Raw genomic sequence first — 14615 nt, 5'->3', positions numbered from 1 at the left:
GGCTTTGAGCGACGACTTCCCGGTATGAGGGCAGCAATATACGCGTCGTAACTAGCGTGGCGCATGCTTTATCAACTTAAGTTGATGTACTTTACTGAAAAAGGAGCATAAAATATTTCTGAAGGTCTTGCACTACGTTCTTATTCTTGCACGTGTAACATTCATTATTTTGCTCATTCCGTGCGACAATCAGTAGTATTTGACTTATGTACACCCAGTTCCGGCTTCGCGCTATTGGCTAGTCGCTCATAGCACTTCCAGGCGACGAGCGACGAGTTATAGATTTCAAGAAACCAGCGATCGAGTGAGAACACCGAGCGATCTGTTCAAACGACGGCCCGTGTTGTCGCTCGAAGCCGTCGCCCGTCACCGTCACGCGCAAAATCGCTCTCGTGGAGCTTGGACTTAACGCCGAACTCATGAGAGAAACGCAAGCTCTCGAAATTTTCCATGACCGTCTCAGCAAAAGAGCACCCAACTACCTTGCACTGTGCTTCGTGTGTAGCGGCAGCAGTCGGTCTGGACGAACACCATTGTTGACGTCACGAGGCGCCCGACCAATCACAGGCGCGAGGCCCAATCACAAACGAGGCGCGCGAGCTGGGCGTGTCTGCTGCTGCGCCTTTCGTCGAAATAAAATATGTTTTCGCTTTCTTTCGCGCAATTTTGATGCGATATTCGAATTCAGAGGGTTGAAAACCACGACGTACTGCTCTTCACTCATTTTTTCTGGAAAAGCTTTCAGCTTCCCTTTAAAACTAGGAGATTAGAAACGGACTTGAGTTACACTGAGTAATCTTCAGAGCAGCGGCAGACCTAAACATTACCGCGATGATCACAAAATTAATTTTTATTTTACGTTATTTCACTTATTAGATTTCGATCACAAATTGTTGGGGACCTGTTGTAATCGCAAAATTCAAGCCTGCCGGTAAAGAAGTCACAACTGCTTGCTGTAGAAACTGTGTGTCTTGCACCAGTTGCCAGAAATAACTCTTCAAAATCTGCAGCGACATGCATTCCTGTTCCAGTTAACATGCTTGTGCACTGTGGAACTATCCAGCACTAAATGTGTTAGCGTTAACAGCAACGCATCAAGAACCTTATTTCTCTCAGCAGGTGCCATGTTCATATTTCCACACAAGCTGCGTGGAATTCTGGTAATGTGTGTCCCTGAAATTTCTTAACTGAAAAATTCAGTGATTTCAACGTTGATTTTAGCGATTATCGCGCAAACTAGGAATCTTTTAATTCCTCCAATGGAAATTGACCTTCAGAAATGGACATTTCGCGTGAAATTTTCCAATTTTTATATTTAGAGACAATTGTTGCATAAGCACGCGGTGAATGCGCCCGTGGATTGGTGCAAAACATACTGCAGAGACAATAAATACTTTTTTTGGTAACAACTGTGTACCTTGCATCTTTTGCAGTGCGGGGAAATAAAAAACAAATCTCTTGCATTATTTTGTCGTTGTCGAGTTGTCGAGTTGTCGTTTTTGGGAACAAGGAAACAACGATATATCGACCACTTTTTGTTCTAAATTGCTATTTTGCTTTCTCCAGCAAAAAACAAACAAAAGTACATTTCTGAAAGCATGACCTGCCTGTCAACAACGATCTAGCATCATTTTTAGCGCCCTTCTACGCTCCCTATCCAGCAGCGCCAAGCGAAATTTCGAGCGCGACCATACGTGCCTTACAAATAGCTACGGCACTCCGGCAGACGCCGTTTCCGCAGCAGCACGCTGTTTGATCGCTGCAGGCAACAGGTGATTCAGTCACAGTGCACAAACACTCCAGCTTCCCTCGTTGTTGCGCTACAGACGCCAGGCCTTGCTCGTCAGTGGCTACCGAGGAGCGCCGCTGGCTTCGCCGCCTGGCGGGCTGCTTGGTATTTGCGGCCATCTTGTGCTTCGTGGGTGCCGCCCTGTACGTCGCCATCTTTGTGCTCGCGGGTGACGCCGCCGTTGCCGCCGGCTTCGTCAGGAAACCGACGCGGGCCGCACTGCACCCGCTGTGCTCGGGGACCGCCTGCGTGCGAGCACTGGATGCCTTGACGGAGAACATGGAGGACGTCAACCCCTGTGCGGACTTCCAGCGCCACGTATGCGGCAGATGGTAGGCGTTGCAGATTTGCGCTGTTTGCCAATGAACGAACAAGAGGCACAGGTTGTCGGCCGGACAAATGAAAGAAAGCTACGAGAAACTCCCATCTCGCGTCTCGGTGATCCCCACAAATGGAAGAGCATTTAGACGGGCAAATTTCCCATGTTTTCCCGATTTGAAGCATAAATGCGAAGTAGAGCGCCCTTCCAAACACAGGAGTATATACGCGTGCTTGATAAAACTTCGGGCAGCTAGAATGGCAAAGCACAGGTTGGCACAAGCACAACTGTACGAGAAACAGTGAAAACCCCTTTTACGCGTAGCTTTTGGCCGCTCGCATGTTCCTGTTCTCACAGTAACATTTCATATGGCACTGTGCCCTAGTATCATCTAATGTCTTTCCTGCACTCTCGCGTTCACATCTGTTGGGTTGCAGGCGTCAAAATGCAGGAAGTTGAAAGACAAACTTGTCATCCACCCTACTGCGGCATGAAACTACAAAGGAAACTCACGCGGTTTTCCCAGACTAAAATTTTATTGCGATAGAAATTATATGGACACTCCAGGCGCATTTCTGCCGTCGCCGTCTCCGTGAGGTTCTGTGTAAAGTCCAAGGGCGATAAAACAACTGCCGCGCACCGTATTCTACATGTGCGAGTGAAAGCGCGCGAGGGTAAACCGTCGATAGCGGCTCAATCTATGCGCACGCAACGGGGGAAAGCGGCAAGGAAGCGCACCGCCTTCCATCACGCGCAAAGCTTCCGGGGGAGGGCCGGGAGGGCGTCGTGTTCTACTCTGGATGACCCAGGAAGCCGCGCGCGCCGCGCCGGGCCACTGCGTCTCGAAAGCCATCCGCGAAGGGTACAGAGTCCCCGCTACGCTGTGTTTTCGCGGGTGAGTTCGCGTTAATGCGGGACGCAGCCCGATGGTCAATTCGCTCGCTACTGCTGCCGCGTTTCCTCACTGCAGCCCCTTGACAGCTAGTTCCCGCGGTAATCGAGTTTGATGTGTTAATGTTTGCTTGTACGCGCGTGACACCGTGCTTGTTAATTTAGTTAGTATGCTTTGTTTACATGTTATATACGGCCGATAAAACTGCTATCGTTACTTCGTATAGCTGTCCACTAGTTTGTTATCGCAATCGATGTTTCGCCTTTCGTGCGAAGCTGGTACTTTTTTCTTCAGCTGCAACACTTTCTTGATCAGATGTCCATAGGGGTTTCCTTAGCTTCGTGCTAAAGTCAGGTTTATCACAGTTTTCTCTTTCATGAACCTCGCGGGCTAATCTGCAGGATGTTACATGGCGCTCGCGGTGCTCGCAGCGGACACCTAGTAAAACAGGGTTAGTTTCAATGCCCTCATGCTATAGCTTTTGCTTTGCCGTGGTGCAGCTGACTTGACTCGTTCTTGTCGAAGTAAGAAATTTTTCCTTGTACATAGGAGTACTTATATGTGTGCCTGCAGACTGCCGCTTATGCACACAAGACCAAACGCTTCAATGCTTTTGCTGTACACAGACTTCGAGGGCCTGTCTACAGCCTGCAGTACCTTATTGTAATAAATAAAATCAATGAAGAGGAAACAGCTTGAGCGTTGCGCTACTTCTGAACATCGCATAAGCCTCTCAACCTTTCTTTTACAGCGTAAATGCAAAACCACTTTTGCTGTTTATCCTGTTTGTGGAGGGTGTGTTATGAACGCAAATCAAGAATTCCTATTGTTGATACGCCGTCACAGTTAAGCTATTCTATGTCATTACATTTTATGTAAAAATCTTAAGTAGCTTTACATATATTAGGAAACAACCGCGACGTTGCTAACTCCAGTGCTGAGCTGCTTGGTTATTGCTAAATATTGTGAGCTTGCACAATTTCTGAGTGCATGCTGGACACATTGGTCAGATTTCTTTTCCTGATTCAATTTAACGATGTGTAAGCTCGAGAGACCTGTGCCATGCGTCTCAGCTGCACTACGTAACTCAGCCTTGCAAGATACAAAATTGTGGAACGCACAGTGAAGCGCATGTCAGATATTAATTTTTTTTAATGTGTGCCAAAGTATGTCGTAGTTATATCTAGTGAGGAACAGTCGAACATAGTTTCAAATAATTCTACCTAACAGAACTTTCTAGAACATCTTTATCAAATGAGATCACTCAGTGCGTTGTTAGAAATTAATTCACGTCGAGTTACTTGTACGCTTTACTCTTTATTATACTCCGACGTAATAGTTCTGCGGAAACCCGGAAGGTGGAGAGAAGTACATAATAAAGAGAAAATAAGACATCCACCCGTTCGTAGCAATTGCCGCAAAGAAAACCCATGCGGGTTCCTCGAAAGGAAAGCCTCGCCGTTGAAAAATTCGTCCTGGCCCGGGACTCGAACCCGGGACCACCGCCTTTCCGGGGCATCCGCTCTACCTCTAGTTTGCAGCGCATACATGGCTCCACAAACTCATTTAATAAATCTTTTTTACCTAGCTCCATTACACTGTGGAATGACTTACGCGATTCCATAGGTACTGAAATAGAACCTAATAAATTCAGGCACTTATTAACAGCACATTTCAAGAGCTGAGTTATTTTGCCGTGTTTTTGAATGTGTATGCATGTTTTGCTTTGTTTCCAAGTTGTTCTTTCCAAGTTGTTTTTTGCTTCCAAGTTGTTTGTTTCCAAGTTGTTGATGCTACTAAATGATGTTAATGTTGAACATGAATCCTGCACTCTGTATTGCTTTTTGTTGTTACCGACCATTGTATATGTAACGACTGCTCCCCCCCCTTATGTAATGCCCTAAGCCAAGGGTCTTTAAGGGTAAATAAGTGTTGATGATGATGAGGACCATCTGAGCTAACCAGGCGGCTAGTAGATGGCCGGGCGAAGTCGAAGTTGTCGACAACTCGAAACAAAGGCAAGAGTTTGGAGTAATAGTTCTGCGGAAACCCGCAAGGTGGAGAGAAGTAATTAATAAAGGGAAATTCACACATCCGCCCTTTCGTAGCAATTGCTGCAAAGGAAACCCATACGGTTTCCTTGAAAGAAAAGCCGCGCAGTTGAAGTTAGCTCAGATGGTAGAGCGGCTGCCCCTGTAAGACGGTAGTCCCGGGTTCGGGTCCCGAACTACGACACATTTTTGAGCTGCGAGGCTTTTCTTTCGAGGAACCCGTAAGGGATTCCCTTGAAATAAGTGCTACGAACGGTTGGATATCTGATTTTCCCTTCATTACCTTATTACGCGCAAACGCTGGTATCTCGAAGGAAAGTTCGCTTAGCGTGCTGACATTTGTATGTTGCGCTTGTTCCTCTTCGCGCATTGTGTTTTGAGATCTGGTACACATAATGAATATATTGGCTGCTTGGAACACGAAAACATAATTTTTTCTCACTTAAGCCACAAATTCAATCTGATGCTGTGACTGGAAAAGCGGAAAGTATGATGTCACAGTGGCGCAGCATGTAAATTACAAGGCTTTGTTGATACTTGGAAGCCCGTTTGCTAGAGGGTTACGGGAGCCAACAGAGAGGCAACAGCAATTTGTTTCAGTGCATTCCTTATAGATCACTTCTGTAGTACAACAAGCAAAATGCGCGAATTAGAGTGCACGCAGAGATAAAACACTTGTGTGCAAAGGAGAAACCGCCGCTAATTGTCCATGGACTCTGCTGCTTGGGATAACTCTATAATTCCCTAGCTAGCGTTACGTTCTCCGACTACTTTACTTCGACGATAGCATGCTCAGCAGCGCATGCGCAGTGCCTGGTATTTCGATGTATTAAGCTCATGACCCACGCATTACGCGATATATTTAACGTCTTTCTTTTGTATGTGCGCTTTGCATCAGGTTTTCCCAACACTCTCGGCGAGAAAGCTACGAGCAAGAGGCCGTGGATGTCTTCTTGTCGCGCATACATCAAGCGTTAATAGATGCAGCACAGCAGCCTCATGGCCACGTGACCAGGGAGTTCAACATGGCCAAGCTTTACGATAGCTGCCTGAAGTTTGCGGTGCAGGAACAAACGGTGAAGACCACCGATGTCCTCGAATCCATGGGCATCAAGGCCGAAATCCTTCAGGTGAGCCATGCATCATTATTTACATTTCCAATGAAAAGGCGATGAAACCTACTGACGGATAATTGTTCATTTGCGCTTATAATTCGCATACGACGTTTTCTTTTTCTTCTTTGGTCTGCATCACGGATGTATTGAAAAGACGTACGGAGTTCGAGCACATTAAGAAACTATTTGCTTCCCTATTTTTTTGCTAATATTACTGGTAATAATTTGGAACTCAGAACCACTAGACAAGCTCACAGGCCAATAAATAGCTTTCAAAAGTAGTGACTGATAGATGCCAACTGTTAGTAGCCTTAGAAAAGTATGAGGATGCGAATTATTTTAATTTTACTCAGCATTTAAGTGGCATATCATGTGTGCGCAATGGAAAAAAAATCATTTTATGTTTCCGATGTTGCAAGATATTGATCGTAAAGCCAAGGACCTAGCTAAATGTTTCTCTATGCGAGCCGTTTGTAAATTTAACTCCCTCAAATTTCAGTTTTATGCAGTGGCTTATTTTTTCATTGCCTCTCTTGGGGTGTATGAGTGGCTTTAATAACTTGGGCTCGTATTCACAGAAACGTCTAACGCTAGTATTGTTCGTAAAAGAAAATTTCTTCAAATGTTAATGCTAGAGATATATTAACAAAGCCGCCTCACCAATGGAAAAAAAAGCAAACTTGCGAACAAAAAGCTTTGTGACTTTGGCCTCTGAGGTGGTAAAATGATCTGCAACCACCTAAAATGGCGCATGTCGTAGCTTGTACGTTTTTCTTTTTTTTTATGTTCAGCCTCATCAGTCAATCACCATGCAATGTGTATGGGCATAAATGAAGGCTTTTCTTCCTGTAAGTGAATAGCACAAGCCTGAAGGGTATTAATGCGAAGGCAGTATACGCCCCTTGAGGCAGTAAACTCACAGCGACTGGTAACAAAAAATTCGCCGATGATTACCCAACCCAACCCAACGCAATATTTTAGCACAGCTGTATACGAGTTGCCATTATACCTCAAGAGGAAAGTGTATAATAGCTGCGTCTTACCAGTACTCACCTACGGGGCAGAAACCTGGAGGCTTACGAAAAGGGTTCTACTCAAATTGAGGACGACGCAACGAGCTATGGAAAGAAGAATGATAGGTGTAACGTTAAGGGATAAGAAAAGAGCAGATTGGGTGAGGGAACAAACGCGAGTTAATGACATCTTAGTTGAAATCAAGAAAAAGAAATGGGCATGGGCAGGGCATGTAATGAGGAGGGAGGATAACCGATGGTCATTAAGGGTTGCGGACTGGATCCCAAGGGAAGGGAAGCGTAGCAGGGGGCGGCAGAAAGTTAGGTGGGCGGATGAGATTAAGAAGTTTGCAGGGACGGCATGGCCACAATTAGTACATGACCGGGTTGTTGGAGAAGTATGGGAGAGGCCTTTGCCCTGCAGTGGGCGTAACCAGGATGATGATGATGATGATGATGATGATGATGATGATGTATACGAGTTTTCGTTTCACGATACATCGGCTGGCGCGGACAGTCTGTTTTGTGTGGCACGTTGCAAACGAAGCGAAGTGTGGCGCGACTACCTCGCTAATTCTGAGACCACGAGGGGCAGCACGTCGGTGACGCGTGGGCGCGATTGACAGCAGCCACGGCAGAGAGACTTTCACTCATGCAATGCTTTGTTTACATACACTGGGGGCGCGGACTTACGGAGTCGCCATCTGTCGGAAGCGCCTCCCTTGCGTAGTACAAGGGATAACTCGGCGCACTCCTCATAGGTTTCGCTTGCGGCACTCAATAAAAACACCACGCGGCAGCCCTCCTGGAGATTTCTGTAAGTAGTCTCAAAACGAGGGAAGTTTTTTTACTGTCGAAATAATAATCTTGGGCAAACTGTAGGCACAGAATCGTTTACAGACGCTATCTCTTTACCGAAAATGTACAGTGAAGGCCACTGCGTGCGGTCACCGTTATGGAGTCTCCCGAACCGGCTTCTTGTGTGAAAGGCAGACGCTGGGAGCAAACTAAGTGAAATATGTTCTTATAGTGGAATGTCTGTATAACCGAATGGAGCACACCAGAATGAAGCCTGAAATCAGTGATCGCACGGGTTCGCAGCGACCGACTACGCGTCTGCATGCATCTCCGCACACAATGTTTTCCTTTCATTGGGAGCGCGTTGTCGCACCGTGCCGTGAGCGTCAGGGAGCAGAATATGAACATTTGACAGTACACAAGCAACCATTGTTGGGTGGACGCTATCAGAGCTGTTCAAAATAATTTCGTTATAGAGACTTCGACGCCTACGGTGACTGTGATGTGCCGTCGCGACGATTCAATATTTTCGTTTTCTTCTAAATTCGTGGATGTTTGAATATTATTTCTCAAGCTGCGTCGTACTGTACATTTATCGGTCTTCTCAGCGTGCGGTTTCCCGCTGCTTCTTTTTCGTAATCCAGTACATTAATTCATAACACAAACATGACCACGTGACATGTCGTTTTTTAATGTGCTTCTTAACGCTCACATCCCATTCCAGTGAACTTGCCGGAATCTAGCATCAACAAGTTCATAGACCAAATAAAGCATTATGACATTAACCGGGCAGCGGGCGCGGGCGAGCGTCTCAGTGCGCGTTTTCTGCTGCTCACCTAACATCGCAGACCCGACGCCGTAGCAGAAATATTCCTCGCGTATGTGCTTTCTACATACCCTAGTTGTAGCCGATGGCTGTTTACCGGTTCTAAGTTTCGCAAGCCAAGCTTCACGCAGCTTCTTGTCCTGCGGCTACATGTGAATAAGGCCGACACCACGCTCCATTGCGTACGGCCGGCAATGCGGCACCGAGCAGTAGCCTACCATGATGCACGCTTCCAAAAGAAGGTAGCACCTATTATAAACGTAGCACCTATTATAGTGCTTTCAAATGCTGTCACGCAGATACCCAAGGCGGGAAAACCTCACCACTTAATCAGAACAGTAGCGCAAGTGGGACTTTTAAACTTCCGTTTGCAGTTCGCTTCGGCGCTTCCGAAGCAGCCAACGCGGCCGCTGTGTACGCGTGATCCCTCGTGCCACGTCACGCCGACGGTGGTGCTAGCTTTTCCAGATGTGGAGCTCGCCCCCAGTGGTGTCGGTGGCGTCATCGGTGAAGAGACGAAGCGCGGCACTCTGGCGCCATCTCGTAGTCATCGTTGCCGCAAAGCCTGTCTGGCGCGGCAATGCGCTTTTTAGAGCGCAGCTCTTTGGCGTCCGTTCCTGGGTTTCGCGTCGTCGTCGGCGTCGTCGTCGTCGGCGGCCTCGTAACCAGCTCGCCGACGAATCTGCTCCGCCGCCGCCGCGCATGCGCGCTGTCGGCTCTCCGGGCGAGGGAGGATGATGGAAGGGAGGAGGAGAGACTGGAGGAGGGCTGGCTACACAAATGGCTCTTTGGCGTCCGTTCCTGGGTTTCGCGTCGTCGTCGGCGTTGTCGTCGGCCTCGTAACCAGCTCCGCCCCCCTTTCATCCCCCCGGCGCTAGCAGCGACCGACTGATACCGCTTTCGTGAGTCCGCTACCGCACTCACGAAAGACGTCGTGCACTTCCTGCAACTCGCATTAACCGTCCATCGATCCACACCGATGTTAGTAGCGGGGGACTTTAATGTTGACATAAAGACAAACAGCAATTTCCTAACACTTATGCGGGAGAACATCCCGTTCCTCTCGCTCGTAACGCGTCCCACGGCTGTGACAACCTCGCGAGGCACTTGTATAGATCTCGTCTTTGAGAATCAAGCATTGGTGTACCAAGTCGAACATATATCAGTCTATTTCTCCGACCACAAAGCTTCCTTCATGACTGTCAAGAACTGTTAGTGCAGTCTTTGTTAAAGGAATACGTGTGAAAAATAAAAAAAAATTCTGTGATAGCGCATACATGTGTTGCTCGATTTCTTTGCCTCAATCTATCGAAAAGGTGAAACAGCTTATTTGCTGCGCTCAAATTTCGCATTAGGAAGTAACGTAATCGTCGGTAATTTTTTTTTCTTCTTAGGTTTTCGTCATGCCCTCCTCTCCCGCTTTCCGCCTCGTGGTTCCGCTGTACCCTCCTCCTCCACTTTCCTTCTCGCATTCCCTTCGCTATCGCCGTCTTTCATCCGCGCTACCCGTTCGCTCGTTCACCCCTTCGCTGTCCTCGTTCGCTCCATTATGAGGACACCGAGGGACGACGCCGACGCTCGCCGAAAGAACGGGTGCCTAAGATCTGTGCTCTAAAGTCATCATCATTGGCGACGTCATCCACGTCTTTTATGACGACGGAACTAATACAAGATTAAAATTAGAAAAAGTTAGAGTAAGGTGACTTAAGGTGGAGTAAAATGAATGAATGTTGATTAGGGTTAGTGCAAAGTGAATTAAGGTGGACTAAGGTTGGTACAAATTAGAGCAAAGTGGAATAAGGTAGAGTTGTGAAAGACACGCCAGTCTATGAATTCACGAATCATGGCCGTAACCTATTAGAGAAGTCATAATACTTTCGCATTCAAATCGCATAAGGATACTTAAGTCACTGTCATTTTTCTTTTATGCTTACGAAAGAGAACCACTTGCTGCTGTAGCTCTCAGCTTTCTTGCACTTCATTTGTCATAGCGCCATCTAATAAGCACTAAACGCGGCAATTTTAAATTTTCTTACGCTATCAAGATGTTACTTTTGATATTCTGATATGCTTCCTTTATTAAGGGCCTTTCCAAAGACAACCAACGCATATGACCCATGCGCAGTAGTGCTGTGATGTGCATACATGTTTTATTAGGATCAGCGTATTTGAATAACCATGTGAGATTTTCACCATGTTGATCCGCTACGCTTGTACCCTGTCAAACTATTTATGCGACTAGAGACTGTGACCTTTCTCTTTCACCCCTTTACAGGACTCATTAGGGCACCGCTATGTTAAAATATATATTATACAAACCCATAAACTCATCCATGTCTGCAAAAACATATCTGTTCATGTAGCACCACGATGCTGCTGATGCTGTCTTTTTCAGATGTATAATTACGTATTTTTATTAGAAAACATGTGCTTCTGTTTGAGTAATGTACAAATACCTATATAGGATCAGTTTAAAATGTATAGCTTTATAATACATGTGAAAGATGCTCTTTAGCCTTAATAACGTATAACTGTTCTGAATTTGAAAGAAAATATATTGAATTATATTTGTCGGTGTGGCGCGGCTCACTGAAGAGGTGGCAAGATTTGCCAAGCAGTGCTGCGACATGAATTTTCTCTCGCCATCATCAGTTTTATTGCTCTTAGATAGATAGATAGATAGATAGATAGATAGATAGATAGATAGATAGATAGATAGATAGATAGATAGATAGATAGATAGATAGATAGATAGATAGATAGATAGATAGATAGATAGATAGATAGATAGATAGATAGATAGATAGATAGATAGATAGATAGATAGATAGATAGATAGATAGATAGATAGATAGATAGATAGATAGATAGATAGATAGATAGATAGATAGATAGATAGATAGATAGATAGATAGATAGATAGATAGATAGATAGATAGATAGATAGATAGATAGATAGATAGATAGATAGATAGATAGATAGATAGATAGATAGATAGATTTTGGGATAGAATACTTCTTAATCAATAAATTATAATTTTTTCATTAATCTTTTGACTGATTATTTGACTGACTGACTAATTCATTGATTGGAACATGTAGGCTTTTATTTGTGACCCACGTATGTTCATATAAGGTGGACATGCGGCTTAAAGTTTGCTTTTTTTTGGTTAGAGGTACTCAGCTAAGAGCCACGCGAATTACTGCAGTCGATCAGAAGGCCCGGTGACCTTTTCCGCTTCGTCGTGGGAACGAGCCTCTCGACCGGACTGCCTTCCGTGGTCGCAGTCCCCCTGCGGAGGGGCTCGTCCCTTCGGGCCCCTTTCGTCCCGGCAGTGGACATGGGACAGACGCTGCTCGTGAGTCTACACTACGTTCACGTCTCCGCTTACCTCAAAGACGCCGTGGCCGACTTCCGAGTTTCGAACGCCGAAGGCGTCATCGCCGCCGTGACCAAGATTGACGAGGCCGTGGAAGCGTGGCGAGCCAAGGCCGACAGGCGGGAGTCGTTCGCGACGATGCGCCTGCGAGAGCTCCGGGACGTCGTGGGAGGGGCGAGCTGGATCGAGGCCCTGAACAGCGGCCTGCTGGCCACAGGAGCATCTCCGCAGTTCACGAACGAAAGTGCGGTGATGACCAGGGCACGCGGCCAGATCTACGGTGCCTTGGCGGCGCTGCTCTTCGGCCAGGCTAGCATGGAACACGCACGCTTCTACGCCGTGCTCCTTCTGCTAGCGCAGGTGAGGACGTTAACGAGAACGATAATAATAATAATATATGGGGTTTTACGTGCCAAAACCACTTTCACATTATGAGGCACGCCGTAGTGGGGGACTCCGGAAATTTTGACCACCTGGGGTTCTTTAGCGTGCACCTAAATCTAAGTACACGGGTGTTTTCGCATTTCGCCCCCATCGAAATGCGGCCGCCGTAGCCGGGATTCGATCCCGCGACCTCGTGCTCAGCAGCCTAACACCATAGCCACTGAGCAACCACGGCGGGTATTAACGAGAACGACATTGTTCATTTGCATCGATGAGCTAATTTCGCGTCCACTGCGAACTTTCGGGGAGCAATTTGCGATGCGGGCCATAGGAAGTATATCATCAAGAACTGTTTTTCTTTTTTTACTATTATTCATAAATCCATTCCAACGCTCTCCCAGGTTGTTTGGTTAAATCAGCGAAATAACACATTGTGATCTTCATCGCAATTGGGCTCACAAAATTTATGTTTCTTTTTATTTCAAAAATAAAAGTGGTTCGTTTAGTAAATGAGAGCCAAGTGATCAGGAGTGTTGCCTTTGTTCGTGCTGCCATGACTAGTTTTGCTCGAATATTTATGAATAGCGTCTGACTAAAAAGTCCGGCAGAACAAACCTTGCAATGAAAGTTGACGTTAGTGAGATTAGCGTTGAATCAGTGTATCGACACATGATAACTGCCACTACGAAACCACGTCATTTATGAAGCGTGTATGTAGCCGAAATGCTCTGTCGCTTTTCGATTATTATTATTATTATTATTATTATTATTATTATTATTATTATTATTATTATTATTATTATTATTATTATTATTATTCCGAAAGCTGTTGAAGTGGAGCTGGGACAAATACCACCTTAGCCTGGCTGATTTATTCAGGTTGTACTACATCCGACCCTATCAAGCATTTTGCCTATCTGATCTCGATCTTAACTCATTTAAAACGTCTATTACCTACATGACTCCGGCTCTACCAATCTCTTCCCTCCGTTTCTTCCACCAATATTCTAATCGCCCCTCACTTATCTCGACTACTGACCGGTTAATTATTTCATCTTCTTTAAATCCCAACGCTTCTGGAAGTTCGACATTCCCTACGGGTCTCGCCGGGTCGGTATTGTTACGAGTCACCTGCTTGAATTAACGACGAAGTCCACGATCACCGCGACGTTGCGCACGTTCAACCACCTTGGCCATATCTGTAAATAGTCTGTCTACAAGTCGTGCTTCTGTTTTCATCTATTTGACGCCCTGTCACAACATTTTAGCTGTCCATTAAGATGTGCCGAGTCGTTTTCGGAATTTTTAATTTTTTTAAGCACTACATGCCTGATCCTGGGGCGTAAATTCGCTCCGATATGTTTTTTTTTTTTGCCCTCAGGCAGCCAGCTCGGGCTTTAAATAGCAAGGGACTCTCCTTTGAGTTATTATACACATTTTCCCCTCCGTATTTCTTTCGTGCGGTTTTTGTAAATCTCTATGGTCTTTCCTATTTCCATGCTTTGCATCGAATTTACCGTCTGTGTTTCTCCGACTTCCTTTTTAATCACTCCTGCTTGTCCATTCACAATTCTGAATCACCCGGCACTTGGTTGCCAACCTTGTTGACCTCTTCCTCCATTCCGTGTCCACGCTTTTGAGGCACAGATGTTTGAGCACTTTAGCCAGTCATCTCTTTTCCTTCTTGTTCCTTAGGTTTTTTTTTTGAGAACTTATCTAGCTCTGAGCTTCTCTGACTTCTCTGACGGTGCTTCCCTCTGGAGACGCTGTGCCATCTAGCGCTGCGGCAGCGAAGCACCCTCGGGGCGCGTGTGTCAACATATCTGCAGAGAAGAGTGTCTGAATATTTATGACGCTGGTTCGACTCCGCCTAGCACCAGAGAATTTCGAATAAGTATTGTCATTAAAAAGTGGCTCATACATAGTGGCATATATGCAGTGGTGCATTCTTGGTGACCCAAGTTGGTCTCGAAAAGGTTCGTAGAAGAGTGGCGCATACCTCGTGGCACATACCCAGCCGCATATAACCAGTGACAGAAGTTCGTGTT

General features: G+C 46.0%; 1 protein-coding gene across 1 annotated transcript in view; it reads left to right on the top strand.

Annotated features, from left to right (window-relative positions):
- The window catches only part of LOC135898319 (uncharacterized), a 31114-nt gene that overhangs the window by 10498 nt on the left and 6001 nt on the right, over positions 1–14615 (top strand). Inside the window, exons 5-7 of the mRNA XM_065427204.2 lie at positions 1827–2121; positions 5950–6181; positions 12013–12543. Coding sequence (XP_065283276.1) covers positions 1827–2121; positions 5950–6181; positions 12013–12543 — 1058 coding nt within the window. The remainder of the gene's footprint in view (positions 1–1826; positions 2122–5949; positions 6182–12012; positions 12544–14615) is intronic.

This window comes from Dermacentor albipictus, chromosome 10, assembly GCF_038994185.2.
Source record: "Dermacentor albipictus isolate Rhodes 1998 colony chromosome 10, USDA_Dalb.pri_finalv2, whole genome shotgun sequence".
NCBI classification, from domain to species: domain Eukaryota; kingdom Metazoa; phylum Arthropoda; class Arachnida; order Ixodida; family Ixodidae; genus Dermacentor; species Dermacentor albipictus.
This window is presented reverse-complemented; position numbering and strand designations above follow the sequence as displayed.